Genomic DNA, 19,679 nt, shown 5'->3' with positions numbered 1-19,679 from the left:
ATCTGTGGAGGTTTGTGTGAAGTAAAAAATAAATAAATTACTCACTTCAATGTGTATGTTAAGAGTGATACAATAATTTAAACTTTATTCAACAATGAATAAAAATAAATATATATAATCTACAAAAATATAGTGTAGACAGATTTTTTTTTTTGTTTCTTTAAATTGATCTGTACTTACATAAGTCATGAAGCATTCACTGAAGCACCAACAACTCAATTCAACAGTAATGTCAGGCCAAATCCTAACCACACCACAGAGGTATGACAATAGGAATCAGTTAGGCATACAGTTCCAACACATCAGGCCACATCAGCCAGGAACGTAAAGAAAGTTTTCCTTTGTTCTTCAGTGTTGATCTAATTAGGTTCTGTCCCTGTATATTTAGCACAAGATAAACAATATGCTGATGCAATGCCAACTGTGACGTCATGTGACACATGACAAAAAGGCCTTTTTGTCAAACAGGCCTTTTGAGTATATAAAGTCTTATTGTGACTGGAGACTGTGGATTATGGGGTCAAAAACCAATTATTAGCTTCTTTTTCTGAGCTCATACATGAACACACAGGCGTGCATGCACATTTAGTAACTATTATAATAATTAAGTTTAGCACTGAAAAAAATATTTCAGTTATTTTACATTACGGCTCTTTCAAACTGGGAAGCTTTGCCGGCCACAAGAACACGTCAAAGCCACTAAGGTTGTAGCTTCCAAGTCTGAAAGGCCTTTTTAGGAATACTGGACCTGGTACAAATCCCCCCCCCCCACAACCACCACACACACACACACACAGCACAATAGTGCACACAGAGACGTGTCATCAGATATGTCACTATTAGCATTGCATATTTAAAAGTTTAGCATGACATCCTCCATCCCTTTTCATTCATCGCCTTCATTCCCTAACTGGTTTCACTCACAGAAAACACTGAAAATGTCAAGGCACTCTTGATAACAACTGAAGACACAAAGTTCAGAATGTAAAATACAACTTGTGTGAAAAACAACAGAATTCCTTATTTTACAAAGGAAGAAAACAATTAAAGAAACAAAAAAAATACTTTGCAGGTGTGACAACATTAAGATAATCTGGTTAACATACTCCGGTTGAGCTTCATCTAATCCAATAGTTCAGTAATTTGGATTTAATTATACAGTGATTATATTAGATATCTTAAAATAACTGAGTGATTTATAACTACTACAGCACAATCAACATGTGTGAAGGCATCCTTATGTTATTTGAAACATTAGACTGCTCAGTTGAATTATTTCTTAATAGCTTAGTTACACTGTATGCCGCCTTCTTGAATTTAAAGAGTGTCAATAAATAAACCATGACAAATGCAAGTAAATGCTCAAATTACAAGTTTAGGTGTGATCATATAAATCTCTAAACACCATACTTTGGTGTCAGACAGCACAAACACAACACACACAAACACAGCAAATTTAGTGACCAAAGTGTGCGGTTAGAATAGTTGAGAAATACCTGGACAAAGGTTATTGTGGTGAAAAAACATGTATAACTGGCAGGAAGTTTAGTGAAAGACTTGGCAATTGAACAATGCAGATTTTTATGTGTTCTCTGGAATGCCGGATGTACCGAATGCAAAGCCTTAAAAGTACCAAAATCTGCTTTTTAAGTGATCTTAAAGTACCTTTTAGTGAATGCATAGTATGTCTTGGAAAGTGGGTTGATTTCTAGGATATTGTTTGCATCATATGTTTATATTTACAATGGATGCATAACCAAACGTATGTGTCCTTGCATGAGCAAGAGAGGAGAACAACATTCAAATGTTAAAAAAGTTTCCAAATAAACTGTTGATACAAATAGCTATTTAATTAATTGATTTTATAACAATTACGTAAAATCCAATAGAATTTATGTTTGTTGGACTCAAAGTTCAGTATTATCATGCTCATGCTTATGCTGTAGACACAGCTAGTAAGACTTTGTAAAGGCCACATGCAGGTTTCAGAACATTAGTCTTAGAACAAGAATAATTGTGTTGTGTGGTCAATATCAGATAGACATTAATTATACTGGCAAAATTATGAAAATACCTGCAAATACATACCTGTTTAAATCTGTCTACTTTAAAAGGAAGACTGAAAAAATACAATTTGACATCACTGTGAATTACAAAAAAGGATTACAAGAACCAGCACAATTGAAGGTAGAATACACAAGGTGACATGATTGTACGGTATACAGTGGCATACGGAATAACCTGAGGGCTGCCCCAAATACTGGATGTCATAATCAATAAATTGTAGACTGAAAGCAGTCACATTTTCAGAAAATGTGCCTCTCAGGGATTTATACATATTTATGAACGATGACATGAAATCTGCCAATGGTTTTCCAGGAAAATGAACAAATCGTTTAAAGCAATGAATTAACAAGAATCCCTGTCGACACAGTTTTACAGCCATGGAGGTTGACTGGTACAGGGCAGCCCTCAGTCATTCATTAACACATAAATGTTGCAAAACAACTGATAAATGATAACAGTTGAAATAATCAGTAACTTAACATACGTAAATGTTGCAACGTCTGTTCCCTGGTGACCTAAAGCCCTCAATATGCATAAAGTCAGTAAGCTGCCCAGATATTACTCCTTTGACAGATGTAAATAAATGAGCTACCTTTTACCTGCAGCTGATGATGCAAACCTTCAGCCTGTAGCCATATTTCTTTGTATAGAATGACATCATAGTCTGATAAGGTATCTTTTACATATCTTTTCATGTCAACATGCTGTGATCTGTTATCACAATCGCATCTTTCATGATTGTATAATTACTGTACAGACCACAGTATGATACGTCTAACTGTAGGTCACTATAATCTCTCATGTATTTCTTGCAATATATTGGTATATCTTCATGTCTACAACACTTCTGCAGAACGACTGCACAAATAAAAAAATAAACATTTTAAACTTGACTGAAGGTAATAAAAAGAATAGTAAAGACTCAAAAAACCCTTTTGTGCAAACTGAAAACAGTCCAGATTTTGGTAAAACAAAATCTTTGTGCAGTAATACCGTGGGACAATGGAAGATTTAATTAATTAATTCGTCAGACAACACGCAACAGCATTTAGAAATAGGTTTTACTTATGTGACAAGCTTGCATAAATAAATTTGGAGATGTCAGGCTTACAACATATTTCCATTCTGTAAACTCTTTGGCATCCAGTTAGGACTCTACTGACCACTGTCCATCCTTGTAAACAATCCTTACCAAGTAACACTCATAAAAAACCACGTTCATCCAGTCCTTTGGCTGTCACTGGGTTCCATTTTGCAGTGGGTTTATTGCTATTATGGCCTGTACAGAAACAAAAAGAAAAATCTTGTTTAAATGATCTTTTATGGTTCATCCTGTGTGTACATTTAAACCACGACAGTAAAAAAAAAATATATACTGCAATCTGATCTTTTGCAATATGTCATTTTATATTGTGATATTGATGGTGAAATAGTAAATTGAGGAATTAATTAATTAATTGAGGAACTATTAATGGATACAAAATAACCAGACAGGAATGTCTTTCTTTAGCAGCACATTTAATACCTAATAGATCAGGGTAATTCATCACATGGAAGCAGAAATCATTAAAAATAAAATTTTGACATATAGTCCTGCTGATTGATTTGCAACATTGACGGTTGAATTTATATTATCTCACAGTATATACAGTTTATTGTCACAATGGTTAGCCCTACATTCAGGTTTGTAAGCTTGTCGAGAGAGGCTTACTTGTTTCAGGTCTGGCTTTTGGCACATCTTGTGAGTATGTGTCAGTGGGGAGTGTGTGGCTGGTATCTCTGCGCTCAGTCACAACCACTGTCCGTGGCACCGTGGCAGAGAGGACAAGAGGCCTCTGGTTGTGGTACTTGAGACGGTATGTTTCCGTCATACAGTTATCCACATTGAAGTATGTTGTCAGAGAAACCTCTTGAGCTGGCACTGCCTGTTCCACTCTGCACCCAGTTAGTCTTTCCTCACTATCGCATGATGATGGGGTACTCCTCTCTGGGTCAGAGCCCGACTTGGAGCTTGCATCTGAGAAAGTTCTGAGGCCTGAAATGTCAGGCTTCCTGTGAGGACTGACATAGGAAGTGGATGAAAGACGAGGACTCGATGGAAAGGGTTCTTGAAGCATCCTCGGACGAAACACCGCATGGCTTGTTTCACCCTGGTGTGGAGAGATACGCTGGGTCGGTCGAAGGTGAGGCGACCCTGTTGTGCCGAGCTGACGCTGATTGTTCATTTGGGGAGGTTCTGCAGTCACATTGCTGGGAGGGGGGTATGGCAGGCTTATGTGAGGACACTGGGATTCAGAGGCGACGGTCTCGCTATTGCTGGAGCGGTACGTGTTTTCTCTGTCTTCGGGCTCAGAGAGAGCGAGATCATCAGAACTGTTCCATTCTGAGCTGCTGGTTTTTGTAATGTGCCTCAGGGCTGTACTTTCTCCAGCGTGCCCTCTACAGTTTGTCAGCTCCTGCTGTTCACTCTGCCTGTTATCTGAACCAGTGGAGTCTCTCTCTGAAGAGACTGCTTTTCTGGAGGTACTAGAAGTGTACTTTGATTTCCGTCTACAAGAGAGAAGTGTTGTAAAGAATGATGGAAATGAATCATCCTTAAATATAAAGGAAATCCAATTTATGAGTGCTTTTGTGCCTATTAGAACAAGTTATATATAATTTATAATAAAGAGCACTACCTCGAACTTGGACTGCACTTTAGATTTGAATGTGAAACTTGGTCATGGTTCTTTCCCTGAGGTTTGGGTGGATGTTTTCCTATAAAATATAAAACAAAGGTGATCAAAACATAGTGACAGAAAAAAGACAATATAAAATATAAAAAAAAATAGCACAAAGGTCTGCTCTATTGTGGCAGCACGCAGCAATTTACATCCTGTCATTACTTAAGAAGGTAATGTATTTTTATCTTCTGACCTTTCCTACTCTTTAGAGTTTGTTATGCAGAGCATATTTAAGTGCACAAAAGTATTGTGCACTACAAACAAAATGATCCCAACAGAATCAGAATGTAGACTTTTTTAAAACTATGTCAGAAGATAAGAATCTCAAGAATTCAAAAAATCAGAATACAGCCAATGAGAATACAAGAGGGATGATTTGAGCCTTGTGTTTTCTCTGAATTTCTAGATTGAATTCAGAATCCTGAGAACAGTCAGAATTCTGATAAATCACAGATTTCAGACTTTAATTTCATAATTCAGATTCTTTTTCTCTGAATTACAAGATTAATGTCAGAGCTCAAACATTTTGTTTTATTAGCCCATGATCTTCTTCCCTAATTATGAACTTGGCAGATACAGACACACACGTACAATAAAACAAAATGACTCAAAAGTAGAGACCAAGCAGAGACTAAATCATCTACACATCTGACTATGGAACTGGTGTTCTCTCAGGACACAAGGTGGCAGCAAGAGAGCGTTAATCTCACTAGACTTTCTCACAGCTGGATGAGCCAGTCAGCACACTCAGTCCATGCACCAGCGCAGCGAGAGGCAGTGTGGTGCTGAATTCCTTCTCTTTAAAAATAGATGTGTCATTTTTTTTCCCTTTGCTGTTGCCCTGGAGAGGTCCATGCAAGGATAAAAGCTTTAACTGTTGGTTGGAAACACTGGCTTGAGATGCACATAGCCTCGATAAAGTATCAAGTGCAGCATACTCAAAGTACTGCATGAAACAGAACGACATTTATGACAATGCCAGAAGCCATGTCCAGCTGTGCTATCTGAATGAGCTTTGTGGGATTATCATCAGATTAATGCCTCTGCAGGGCTGACTGGGTGAAGAGGTTAAAGAAGCCAGTCCAAGCTCAGAAATCTATCCAAGGACATTAATCAATCTTCAATTACTCTCACATTATCAGAGACAGCTCACAGTTATACTAACAGAACTATAGAGAGAGAGAGAAAAAAAGAAAGAAAGAAGGAAAGAAAGAAAGAAAGAAAGAAAGAAAGAAAGGACTCCTTTGAAAAGTTATGCTCTCTTGTTGTTGGTACCTAGTTACATAAAGCAAAAAGTAATAACCTTTCATTACTCTTTAACATTCAGTTATTTAAATTGTGCACAGATACTCATTACATACTCATTTTACAATACAACAAAACTGGTAAAACTCCCTTGTGTGTATATCTGGTATTTACTAATCTGATCTACTGTAAGACTGAATTCTTATCATTCCTTGTAAATCTTTTCTTGGAAATATAATATTTAATGTGAAATGTTATTGGCCCAGAGCACTGACATGTTCTATTGTGTTCTTAATCATATTTTCACATGTTAGTTTTGTTGGTGGTGTGTCATTCTGTCCCTTTTTCCTTTTATCACCTATCTTTACTTTAAACATAAGTTTTTTTTTCAACACTGCCTTTAAAGTTGACTTGGTGTGAAATGTTTGCATACACAGTGTTAAGTAATGTAAACATTACTTAACTTATTACAGTATAAAGTCTTACCAATATCAATACCAGTAAACATTACCAATATCAAGTTGCAACTAGGCAATTTGTTGTGGTTATTCAACACATACTGCATTTAAATTTTTTTTTACTGTTCCTGGAAAACCTTAACATTTTTGAACTTACCATTGTGAGAAGGTGAGGTCACTATACTTGATTTGGCATCGCCTCCTTTTTGGTGCAGCTGACTAGAAATAAAAAAATAAAAACAATCAATATTATTTTAATGATTAATCAATTAGTGAGTAGTGAGTTTACTGAGCTCTGTGTAAATACTACAGAGCACCATGGGAAAATTAACTGTCTGCCCAGGTTGAACTGGATTCAAATGTGATTTATTTGACTTTATTTGTATTATTGTTATGTTAACAACTAGTTGACTGATTTGTCCTAGTAACCCTTTGGTTAAAAATTTGGACAATTTCAAATAGATATCTCATTGTAATCATTACACGATAATCTATATAAGATGAAAGCCCGAATATAACCAGAATTCCCTTCCTCTTATAGCCACTGTAGTGCATTTTCAGCAGATAAACGCAGACATACATAACTTATAAATCCCAACTTAATTACCAATAATACCGCTGACATTTATTATCTGTTGATTTCCACTATATCCTTGGATATTTCCAAGAATACAGTTCATTTTAAGGAAAATTATATTATATTATTAATTATACATCAGTGATGTTCAGCACCTCAGCATAAAGTAATAAGATGCTGCAATTTACCTGTCTAACCTATGTAAATATGTGATCTAAGTAAATAGTTTTGTGAACCTGCAGTGTTAAATAAAAATGACTTTCCTACAGATGTTTATTATCTTTATTGACAGAACATGACAGGCAGACTAGCTGCACAGGGTGGGATGTTCACTACTAGCTACCAAAGAGAAATGTCTCAATTGTCTCTGGTGATTTATTTTCCCTGTAATGTTTTCACTTGTGAAAAAATATCCATTGAACAATACAAAGTTGTGTCTTACCTTTGCAACTGTACATCTGGTGTTGATCTCTGGTCTTTAACAATGAAGCCCTCAACACCTGGTGAGTCAGGATTGGTGGAGCCACTGCTGAGTCTATCACTGCTCTCATAGCCAGACTCTGTCCTTTGAATAGTCCAGGTATCACTACGCAGCAGTGTCTTGGGGCCACCCTTAAGTCTGCTGCCCCTCTGTTGATTGGGCCTGCTCTCTGACTCTACAGAGCTGTGGCTCTCAGTTTCATGCCGCTGCTCATCCTCATAAATCGTCATTAAACACTTCTGCTTTCGATCTTCTCTGGCTCGTACATATTCCCGCTCACGGTCTCGGCTTTGATCAGTGTGCACTCTTTCCTGGGGTGAAGGCTTACTGTGCTGTGGGCTGTCGTGTTGCTGCTGACGGCGCTGCTCCAGTTCGTTCAGTACAGTGTCCACATTTAACACCTCCCGAATGGGTCTCCAAGTGGACTTGGATTTATTGCGGCTTCCATCACTTCCACCTTTCTCCCATTGCTCCTGGCAGCTCTCCTGATCATAGCGACTTGGGGAAGTGTTGTTCCTCCGGCTATGCCCACCACCCTGTGTACCGAAGGACTGTCCACGTGGCTCCTGAGATCCTCTGCTTGAATGGTTTGATGACTTCTCAGTGCGTGGATAGGTTTTTAATTTTTGGTCCGCAGAAGGCCTCAGTCCATTCTCTGGAGGAGATGAAGATCTTGCATGTGCCATCTCTAGAGAGAGTGGACATAGATCATTTGTAGAACGACAATTTATAACCTGGTCTGATGTACAGTAATTATTTACACTGGCTTGCCCTTGTATGTCTGTGTTTTTGACTCTATTATCAGCGTTTTTATGATGCAGACACAATGCTCTACCTTTGTGTTGTGATGGGTCCGTTTTACGATGCCCTCGATCCTTTTTTGTCATTTCGGTTGGCCTTTGCAAATTCTCCATGAAAGGTTCCTGGAATTTATTAGGACTGCAAAGGGGATGCTTCACTAAAGAAAAAAAAGTATTGAAATGGCAGATGAGTGGCTGCTCTACAATGTACAAAATTGCACTTGATGCTATGATTTAGTCTTTTTGCTCTTAAGTAACCCTTTTGGGCTGCTGTCGACAGTGACACAAATAGTACATTATTGTTATTTGACCCTAAATTAAGTTACCTGCATAAACAATCGTGGGGTTATGAACAGCCAATTAGGGTGTGACATGACTGATGATGATTATGTAAGTAAATTTCAATAGGTATGTTGTTATTCCACATATGAGGTTTACTAGAGTTGTTACTGATAGTCATGCATCATGTGCTGGGCTCAAACAAATTCACATTGTTTTATACACTATTTAGGTTGAGGTAACGCTCTGTCCATGAAGGCTTCTCAGACAGGTCATTTTTAATTTTGTTGCAAATGGGGCAAGAGACAAAATAAAAAGAAATCTTACCAAACAACAGATGCCAGTGCATCATTAGCTATGTTAAAATACACTACTGTTGTCACATTTGCCCACCCTGTGGTGTTTTTCTTTGCCTCTGTAGCAAGCAGGTCACTGTGAGAAACAGAGATACTGTGAACTGTGAACATCTGCCTCCAAATGAACACATCCACCCAACAGCTGCACTGTCTTTCACATTTACTTCTCAACTCCTCCTTCATGCATGTTAGTTGGAGCACTTTCTGAAGCATTGTTTCCTTCCCTATATTTGTTTTTTATTCAATTAGTGATGTACTTCAAGAAGATTATCCATGTTTTTGTTAGTATAAAGATCTATATCAACATGATACAACATGAATAGCCTCTCTGACACACGAGGTAAAAAATAATGCATAATGCTGTGTGCATGCCTGCTGGTTGTAACAGTGGTGAGTAACAGCAGCGAGTACTGTAAGCTGTAGTATTATGGATTTCCCGATATGTTCGTGTTGCCTAATGCTGTTCACCTTACTCAACTGCCAAGTTATTAACCAATACACATTTAAGTTACTTTAAGTACTCAAGACTTTAGTAATGCAAGTACAGTGTAACACTGCAGGACAGTTGTCTTTTATAGTTGTAAGAGTGGAAATGACCACTACCACAATGCCATGTAAAGCATTTCAGTAAATCTCAATATGAACTAATTTAACAAAAGACAGTAATAAATACTTACAATACATATAATAATTAAAGCAACTGAGCCATATCTCACTCGAAAACAAAACAAAAAATCAATTACTTACACATATTTTCATAAAAACAAGAATCCAGTCCCATGCCAGTCAAAGTGTCTGGGCATCACACTAAAGCAAAACAATCCATCTAAACGGGCAGGGCGCCATTGCCAAAAAAACCAAGCAGATAAATTAATGGAGGCAAACATCATAAATGTCTAGGGGAGGAGTGAGAACTCAGAAGCAGGAGCGGGAGCAGGAGCGGGAGCAGGAACGCGCTTGGCCACAGGAGCAGGGATTAGGGAGGGAGGCGTGGGTGGTAATCTGCGAGCAACAGAGGCATCATCCTCATGTCAAGTTCAAGCCAGCACACAGGGCAGGACAATCTTTCCGCCTGCGGTTTAACAGCACTCTCACAATCCCAACGCGAACCATAACTGTAATTTGTGAAGTGAAATTGTGGTTGTCATAGGTGATGACATCGTTTGATGTTTAATTTTACTTAGTGATACTGAAGAATAACAATTGTTCAGATGCTATAATAGAGATTTATGGGAATGAAATTATTAGACAAATTGAAATTGATCTTCTGATCCCTACCATGAGCTCTTATTAATCGTTATAAGTAAACACACTACGCTGCAGTTTCACCTCAAGTTCCCTGACACATCACAAAGGATAATCTTTTTGTGATTGCTGTTTACTCAAAGTACAGTTAGATAACCCATATACAGTCAGATACATGTATACAACAATACAATTACATACAGCATCAGCATCAGCATTTTTACGTGAATATAAGGTATATGTGCATCCTTGAGAAAGACGTTAGTAAACGTGTGTGCGCATGTTTACAGTTGCATTGAAATGTGTGATTTTATTGGATATATAACCCGAAGACTGACTAGTATATTAGCTGCCTAATGTTAGCTCACACTTTTGACACCATAATTTGTATTACGGTGACAACCTCCTTTTCTGATAAGAAAATCTACTTACATACTCCAAAATAATTACATTTTAGAATAGTAATGTGGCATTTTACAAAGTTTACTTGTGTGTTTAAAATACTATGATAATGAAGTGAAAATAAAAGTGTGTACATCAATACCAGCTATATTTTAATTACTTAGGTGATAATTTTGGGGTAATCTGGACCAAGCCATTATTATACTTCTGTTGATGGTGGTGGTTTCTGATTGGCTGCAGAGTGCATATGAAAACTGTTTATACCATTGCGGCAGGGAATACTTAATTTTGATTGGTTTATACATATATGTTCTTATCTATCTTATCACCGTTCTAAATGAACATCCACAGCTTAGGAGATACTTTCTCAATTGTCTCTAGATTGCAGGTTTACTACTTGTTAGACTAGTGAAGTAATATTTTTCCAAGATGGACAAAGACCTGACACAAAGTTTTACATAATAAGGGATACAGAGGCAAGTTATGTTGCTATGGTTATCTGTTGTTCGCCCTTGCACTGATTTAGAGCTATGTCCTTGTAACTAAGGCACTTTCTGACTAATTAGAAACAATTTATTATATAACTAATCATTTATAATCTTTCAAAGTTAGTAAAAGAGAATCTGTAATGTTGTTTGATACAGTAGTCAAGAGTGTGTGAAGACTCTATATCTATATAATGATGTCCATACTGTATTTATTTTTCAAAAATGTCAAAATACACACATTTCCATGTCAGAAGTACTAGCTAGGGTTAGGTGTGCTAACAACTGGTCTTACCTGTCACGTCACCATTCACTTGGGCTTTGTACCGAGGACACATAGTGGTTTGTCTTGGGGCATCTTCATTAGAAACTGGAGATCCCTCAGGATTAGTGTAAAATAAAAGAAGTGGTTGGAAATGTCCCCTGATACATTTAGAGGCAACATCTTTCCATTTGGATCCAATCTGGGTAAAAAGTAAAGTGTGACATAAGAGCACGTAACACACAGTAACAGACAGTAGACTTTTGAACAGGGATAAAGAAGATTAATAGCAGAGTTCCTAACCTCCTTTACAGTAGCATCATCAAAAAACATCCATTTTGAAGATTTGGTGTGATAGGCAAAGGCTGAGTAATGTTTACTCGCAAAACAGATCATCCCCACCAGATGTAGCTCACTCCGTTTAGCATTTTCATCAGTGACACGGTTGAAAAGCTGAAAGAGAGCAAATTTAGTTCATGTTTGATCTCCACATATTGGGCTTTGGCAGATGTTAAATCCTATGAGAATAAAATCTATGTGTGTGTTTTTGATACTCTGTTGAAGTCTATTTTTCAAAGATTACAGCACACCTTCATCAATACTAGTAAACCGACACAAGTCATAAAATAGTTTACAACTGTGTTCATTGAAATGTATATATATGTAATATATGAATACATGAATCAAAATCTCTGTTGAGAAAAGTGATGCAGACAATAGATTTTTTGTCATTTGGCAAGGTTTGTTTCAGCTCTTACCCCACACAGGTTCAAACGTGGGCCAAGTGATCGAATTACATCGTCTGTAAGATCAGACTGCTCAGCATCCCATACAAATCCAATAGTGACAATCTCCGGACAGTTCATGAGCACACGGCGGATCTTGATACTTTGACCACAGTCGCTCTGGAAAATATGTGTAAATAACATGGTTATGGAGTTGCTGGAAGACATATTTTGTTTTTTACTTTTAGCAGTGGTTACCTGCTCCCCTGACTCCTGTGTTTGTGTTAAGTTCGACTAGACACCCACTGGACCAATCTCACTACTGAACACACTGATATAAAAATCCTTTCTTTTAAGTATCAGTAATAAATAAGTGAGCAAATTTCTCCAAATGTCAAGAGTAGTAGGTTGTGTCTTTATCTCTGCTTCTCTCTCTCTCTCTCTCTCTCTCTCTCTCTCTCTCTCTCTCTCTCTTACACACACACACACACACACCTAGACAAAACAGAAATAAAACTCATAATAAAGACTATTTGAAAGATGGAAAAGAGCCAGACAGCAATAATTTAGTTTATACTGGAGCTCGCAGTTTCTGGTAAAATAATGGGTTAAGGAAACAGAACACTCAGCTTCACCAAACTGATGCACACTGAAGAGGAAGACAGCGGTAGCAAATACAGATGAGAGAAAAACAGTGGATATGCCCTTACTGCTATTTTTATCCTAACACTAGTCTAGCACCGTCTCCTTCTGGCCGCTTCAAGTGCAGTGTCACAGCACAAAGTACAGAGTGTACTCTGCATAACTGAAAGAATCATTTTTGTGTCCATTTTACAGTAACAACTGTTCAGTTGAACGGCTAAATTATTCACTAATGGCTGCCTGTAACAAATGAGCATTAACTAATGGTTGAAATCAGACTGATGTTTTGACCAAACAGCAGAAGGAGGCAAAGTATTGAGCCAACACTTTGTACAGATGTCTAATTTGTTTAAAAAAATCACATTAACATGAACAATCACAATAAATCACATACCGGGCAGCTCCGGAGGTCACCTGTGTTGTTTGCTGCCTGTAGCAATTCTCCAAACATGTCTGACCTGAGCCGCTCATTCTTCCCCAACATGCGATCAACCTGTTGGCTGGGAGTAAATACAGAAAAATTATAATTTTCAAGAAAAAGTCCCAAATATTATATTTTTCACTCAGTTGATATATTCCATCACTACAACATCTGTGTATTTGATGTATGATATGCGATAGTAGAAAGATATAAAGATGAAAGGAGCACTTTATTGGGTATACCATTTCAATTTAATGCAATCCAGTAGAACATAGCTTCCACAAATTCTACATTTAGGTAGATTATAATCAGTTTTTGTTTTCTGAGGGGTGTTAATTCAACTATATGTTTATTATTGAGATTGTAGTTCGTGGTGGTGTTGTACTGGACTGCATTATATTGAAATGTGTTTAGTTTTCTTCCCCACTAATGTATGTAAATGGCATAATAATAACAATGGGGGATAAAAAATATTATTGCAGTTCCAGTTCAACACCACTACAACTTCAATAATAAACATATAGTTAAATTAATACTTCACGGACAGTGACAATAAAAACAGAACAATTTCTTTGTAAAGATAGAATTTGGCTGAGCTGTTGCCTTAGATTTTACAGGTATACCTAATAAAGTGGCCACTGAGTGTACATATTAAATCATGTACTGCAAAAATTCTACAATTATTTATAAGAATCCTATTTAGTAATAAAGCAAATTTAATATGCTGATATCTATACCATTCAATTTAATTAGTTTGAAAGCACAGCTGTATAAAATATAGAACACATTAAACATTCATAAAGGTGTTCCTATTAACACTTCTCAGGAAATTAATCTAAGATGCTTAAAACGCCATCAGATACTTTTCTAGTAACCTTATTTAATACTTTGACATTTAAATCAGGATTAGCACTTTGGCCTGATTTTTGAATCCCATTTTTAAAGCCATGGCAGTAAATCAAGTACTCACCATAAAGCAGTGGTTGAAACATAATGTACGAATTCTGTGAATGGGTGTGGGTCAGAAGATGCACCACAACAGCGACACACAAACTGCAAAGGGAAAGCAGTGCAATACTTTACAGATTAAAACTTCATTATAATTATTATTATTATTACACGTAAAAGTAACAGTAATTTGTACTGTAAAACATCTTATGATTGGCCCCACATTCTTCACATCAATGCACACCTTAGTACAGTACTGTATTATTTTTCAATATAATTTAGCAGATAAAATGAGGAATAAATAAAAAGGTAATGACCTGCTCGTAAAGCATCATTGCGAACTTCTGATGGGTGATGCAGGATTTGGATGAACAAGCATCTGTCGCAGCATCTGAAACTATGTGTAAATGAATTCGCTCCAGGATGTTCTCCTAATATATAAGAAATAAGAGAAGATACAGTGGCAACATGGATGCAAACACATAAGCTATAGAACTATTGCACAATTAGAAACACAAATTTTGAAAGATTTTGTCAGTCTAAACTTCAAGTTCACCTGATGTTGTTTTCCTATAAAATTTCATAGTTTGTGACGCCACGTTTTTTCCCCCATGAGTTCGATATACACAACATTAACAACTATTCAAATAAGGGAAATTTCGATGATCTAGGCACTCCACAGACAAAGATCCAACACACAAAACTAAGCCAAAAGGCAAACTTGATCAACTAAATTCAAAATACAATCCTATCAGGGCTTAAATATGCTAAGACGCAATAGGCCAGAATGCATAATTTACATACAGTAGATTAAACCGGCGATAACACAGCCTCTGCTTCTTTTTACCTTCAGTGTCACAGAGGAGGAAGCACCATAACATTATTTAATACACAGTTACTGCGGAAAGGTCTTCCACTTAATATTACTTTGATTCAAAGCCAAAGGCACAGCGTCAACGTACAAAGCACTCAGCGGCGTCATCCATCAGGCCAAGTTGGAAGCGTTGCTCATCCTTAAAAGTTTCAGCTAGGGCGTTACGCAGGCTGTCAGAGGGGAGCACACGCTCTCTGCTCTGCTGGAACTGGCTGAATATACTCTGAAAAGGGAAAACAATGATTTGTAGACTTTTTTTTGACACTAACACTATTTGCAAATGTACTTTGTTCACCAAATTCTATTTCATGACCATTTTTACTTTCAAAGACAGTTACTATAGCATCAAAAGGTATCAAATATTAGTATAATAGAGGAATTAATGATGAAATTAGAAATATTACTACAAATAATGCCAGATTTAGCTCAAAGTGCAGAATCATACAAACCTTTAAAGCACAGAAAATGCAGGCATCACCGAGACAGAAGTGACCTGAGAGCTGCCTCAAACTTCTCCTGAAAATGTCCAGCTGCCAGAGCACCTGTGAAGGTTTAACAACATCACCAGCATCAGACTACTGACATGAACTGAAACCCCTTTTCATTTTAATATCAGAAGCTCAAATTAAAGATTTTATATACAATAGTTTTCATATTATCATTGACTTAAATGCCTGTGTGTGATATAAAAGGGTTGCTAGTACTGCCAAAACCACTGAAAATTAACACTTAACTCTTCAGCTTTCTCTCAGCTTTTTAGTCATTTTCAGCTAATTATTTTGGTTTGCTGTGTAGCTGAGTCCCAGCATCTCTCACTAACCCACACATAAAAAACATGCTCACGCACACGTCATTGAGAAATTGCCAGTACAAAATATGGGAAAAACAAACAAACAAGCTAACCAGCTAGATACATATATTTTATTAAAAGGTTCACAGACATAATTCTTTATAAAAACATATGTGAATGTTGGCAGGTGGCAAAAATGAGTCGACCCATATAGCTGTTTCTACTGACGAAGTAATGTTAAGACAATGTTTTCTAATGTTTATTTGTGGTAGTTAAAGTTAAAGCTTGCCGAGTTTGTTTTGGGGTCTACTTTTGCTCTCTGGTGGTCAAAAATCAACTCAAGAGTGCAGACATGTTAGAAAGAGAAGTTTTTTGAGAATTGAGACTTATTGAGAAATAATGTAAATGTTTTTTTTAGTAATTTAGAGCTGGCAAAAAACGGTTCTCACCTGGACGGCGCTGTTCAGGAAGCAGCTATTTTGCCCAGGCTCATTCAGGAGGCCTTTAGTGAGCGCGAGAGACAGCATGCTCCCAGGCTGGTAGGATTTCTTCAGGCCTCCTCCCGGTTTTTTAAACATCTTCACCCATGCCATGGAGTTAGAGCCTGCAACTGATAAAAAAAATCCTGACATGCATCTTCTGTGTGGTATTTCACCAGAAGGGGGCTCGTCTATGTCTTCTTTTAAAGCTATTTACACCCACTGTGTGACCTTAAAGACACTATATTATATTATATCCCAATCAAACAATGTTTCATTAATTCTGTAGTGATTTACACACATAATGTCGCTGAGATTACCCACTCAAAACATAAAAACATGTTAAATACAGTACATTTTAGGTCTATGATTCAAAATGTGATTATTATTGCATGATACTAATGAGGGATAATAAGCAACCCTGGATGAAAACTGAGTTAATCTTGGACATCATTTTCATAACATCACTAATCCAAATGACTGATTTGGTTGGATGCCAGTTGAATCATGTCCTCTACCTTCTCCAGAGTTGGGGGGAGACTTGCTGCGGCTGGACATACTGAGAGGTGGGAGCTGGTGCGTTGGTCTGGCCATGGGCTCCATCCATTTCATCCCCACGCACCTCCGGAGCGGTTGGTTGAAAGCATTGTCAGGATCAGCCACAGGGCAGCCTCAGCCATGTGCTACTGGACATTGAATGGCAACCGGACAATATCTGAGGACAGATAGGAGGGAAGAGGTAAACTACAAGTTGACAGAGCAGTTAGCCAGGCAAAATAGCAGCCAATTAATGCTTAAAGAAAGTAGTGAAGTAGCCATTTCCTGCATCCAAACAAACAAAAAGGCATATAAACACGAGTCCAGGGCACAGTTTTCCCTCATTAAACTAAGCACTTTTGCAAAGAACTGCTGAATACAGCAGATAAACACTTAAGTAAAATTAATCTTCCCCGGAGTTCATTCTCAGGCCATAAATTGTAAATACTGTTGTATCTTTTTACTTTGAGATGTGTGACACGTCTATGATCCTTCAGCCTTCACAACCCATCACCCCCAATCTGTATGACAACCACAGCGGCTGATGCAAGAACATGGCAACATCTTAACTGTTTTTAATACTTTTAAACACTTTTCACCTACCCGTAGAGAAAAGACTGAAAACATAATTATATTCTAATAAAACGCATGACTTCCAGACCTTCAAATCCACCCACTCCATCAAGTTGACTGAGTGTGACGGGTTGACAATTATGTCTGATATCAGACAATGTTCAGATACCTTTAGATCTATTTTTATTTGTACTTGACTGCCATTGCTTCATCACTGATGCACTGTCTGCAGACAAAACAATTAAATATACAAAGGCAGAGTGACTGAATAATAATGCAAGGGACAAAATTACAATAAATTCTGAAACATTATAATTATTTTTATAATTTTATCATGGCAATTTTCTTAAAATGGTGCTATGTTGTTTACATTAAAATGTGTAAGGGTACAGGCTTTGCTCTGGAACACATGATTTTCCATATTGATATGATAATGAGCCATCATAATCAATAGCATAAACAGCCGCTTGCCTTCTTTGAAGCTTAATTCCATTTACCTTTAAGCTACAATCTTTGTACCAAATGTACCACAGAATTGATGCTTGTTATTACAAACATATTGGCATGTGCCACAAGGTCCCACATTAGACAACAACTAAATTCCTTTTGATTCAATCTGACGCTGCTCTAGTTTGTTTACATTTGTAATGTGTGTACATAGAAGGAGAAAATCAATCATTTCAATTATGAGTCGATGAGAAAAATACACAAAAGCATGATTTGTCAACGAGATATTTAACTTTTACAGGCATAGGTTATATTTTGTTACAGTCTTATTTGTAAATGTAGCCTACCTTTAATGTATATCTTCACAAAATGACGGATTGCAGGCCTTTCATTTCACCCCAAAGTCATAATGGGCCACAAAATGACCTGTTTCATAAATATTCTAACGTCTTCATCATGCTAATTTCATATTCAAAGTCTACATTTGGTGTCAGTGCCCACATGTGTGTGTTTTTGCACCAATCTCTCTGACACCATGTGATACCTCTATAGGCCACGGTCTGACATAAGCGCCCATCTTTGCAGCAGGGTTCATAAAGAGGACATAAATCCTATGGTGAACGGGATTTTATGACCATCCCGTGTTTTCCTGCGTTAAATCCTAAAAAAAAAAGCTTCGATGAGCGCGCTCCCACGGCGGAGACATGCTGCCAGTGTTGCACCAGCCTCACGGTGAAGTGAACTGTATATGGGAACGGCGCCCGGTCAGCTACAGTAGCAGAAATATGCCGCAACTTGCATTCAGGCATTGAGAAAACAAGTGCTCTGCCGACTCACCTTAAAGGGAAGCGGATACTTGCTTCGCTCGCCTCCAATGAAGGCGCAGGGCGGTCCAGCTGTCAACGCGCAAAATCCCAACACTTCTCTCTCCGAAAGCCTGCGAAACAAAACTGCCTAGAAATGACTGCAGATATGTCCAGACGCATGTAACGCACTATCTGTCATAGTGCAGCATTTTCCCCCCCAAATCCCTCCGACACGCACACAGGCGGCAGCCAGAGCCTCTGTGTGATGCCACGCAGACCCGGTCGGGACACTGGGTATTTCGGTGAAAATTCGTCCCTTTTCTGCACAAACGGGGAGGAGGGGGGGGGCAGTTGATGGCCTGTGCCAGAATGTCCGACGCGGATTAGTGATGTTTTGAGACTTGAGAGGTCAAACTCCGCCCCTAGTGTAGCCTCAAGTGCACTGCTGCTGTATTGCAATCTTCAATCCCTGCATGGCAAACTGTGTGCTGGCGGAAGGTCAGACTTCCAACTTGTCATGATGATGATGAGAGAAGACATCACATGACTGCACTGGTTTCATAATCATGCAGCACTGTGGGGACTAAACCCTGCCTGTTTTTTGTTTTGTTTTGTTTTTTTTGTCATAAATGCTCTCACTTAAATTTCATAACAGAACAGAATAGAAAATACCAAATGTGTTAATATTCCACAATTGCCATAACAAAAGCTACACTGGATAAAGAAGTTGTCATGCTTTCATATCATTGGTGCAAATAACACATCATATTGAGCATGAATTTTATCTACTAGCGAATACAAATATTCTGAAGCTACTGTTTTTCATCTCTGTGACAGTAAACATGACATGGATTCACCAAAATTGGGGCAGATGGAGGGTCTGAAAGGGGGGGAAAAGCCTGCAGAGCCGAGCAGGTTTTAAGTGTAGACAGGATGACTAAAAGAGACTGATGGTGCATATAAGCCAGAGTCAGAAAAAATATACTCCCATTATTGGTGTGTCTCTCTTCCAGTTTGTTTTCTACATATATTTTTAGTGGACCTGTTCAAAACAGAA

The 19,679-nt window shown here is 37.8% G+C and overlaps 1 protein-coding gene across 4 annotated transcripts; it reads right to left on the bottom strand.

Moving 5' to 3' along the window:
• Positions 1–54: 54 nt before the first annotated feature.
• usp53b (ubiquitin specific peptidase 53b) lies at positions 55–19,083 on the bottom strand. Of its 4 annotated transcripts, none has more exons than XM_051386293.1 (17): positions 18,654–19,083; positions 16,778–16,974; positions 16,230–16,390; positions 15,440–15,532; positions 15,079–15,213; positions 14,434–14,547; positions 14,139–14,221; positions 13,142–13,247; positions 12,139–12,285; positions 11,684–11,833; positions 11,414–11,582; positions 8,387–8,509; positions 7,513–8,239; positions 6,651–6,712; positions 4,746–4,824; positions 3,779–4,617; positions 55–3,346 (listed from the first exon to the last, which is right to left on the bottom strand). In XM_051386293.1, exons 2-17 carry the CDS (start codon positions 16,869–16,871, stop codon positions 3,270–3,272), a joined length of 3,159 nt encoding a protein of 1,052 aa, XP_051242253.1. In that variant the 5' UTR covers positions 16,872–16,974; positions 18,654–19,083; the 3' UTR covers positions 55–3,269. The 4 variants fall into 4 exon arrangements, with proteins under 4 accessions (XP_051242253.1, XP_051242255.1, XP_051242254.1 ...); XM_051386295.1 differs by having other exon boundaries at positions 16,230–16,384; XM_051386294.1 differs by lacking the exon at positions 18,654–19,083 and adding an exon at positions 18,164–18,537.
• Positions 19,084–19,679: the final 596 nt, after the last annotated feature.

This window comes from Dicentrarchus labrax, unplaced genomic scaffold, assembly GCF_905237075.1.
Source record: "Dicentrarchus labrax unplaced genomic scaffold, dlabrax2021, whole genome shotgun sequence".
NCBI lineage: Eukaryota > Metazoa > Chordata > Actinopteri > Moronidae > Dicentrarchus > Dicentrarchus labrax.
The sequence above is the reverse complement of the archived record's forward strand: the minus strand, read 5'-3'. Positions and strand labels throughout refer to the sequence as shown.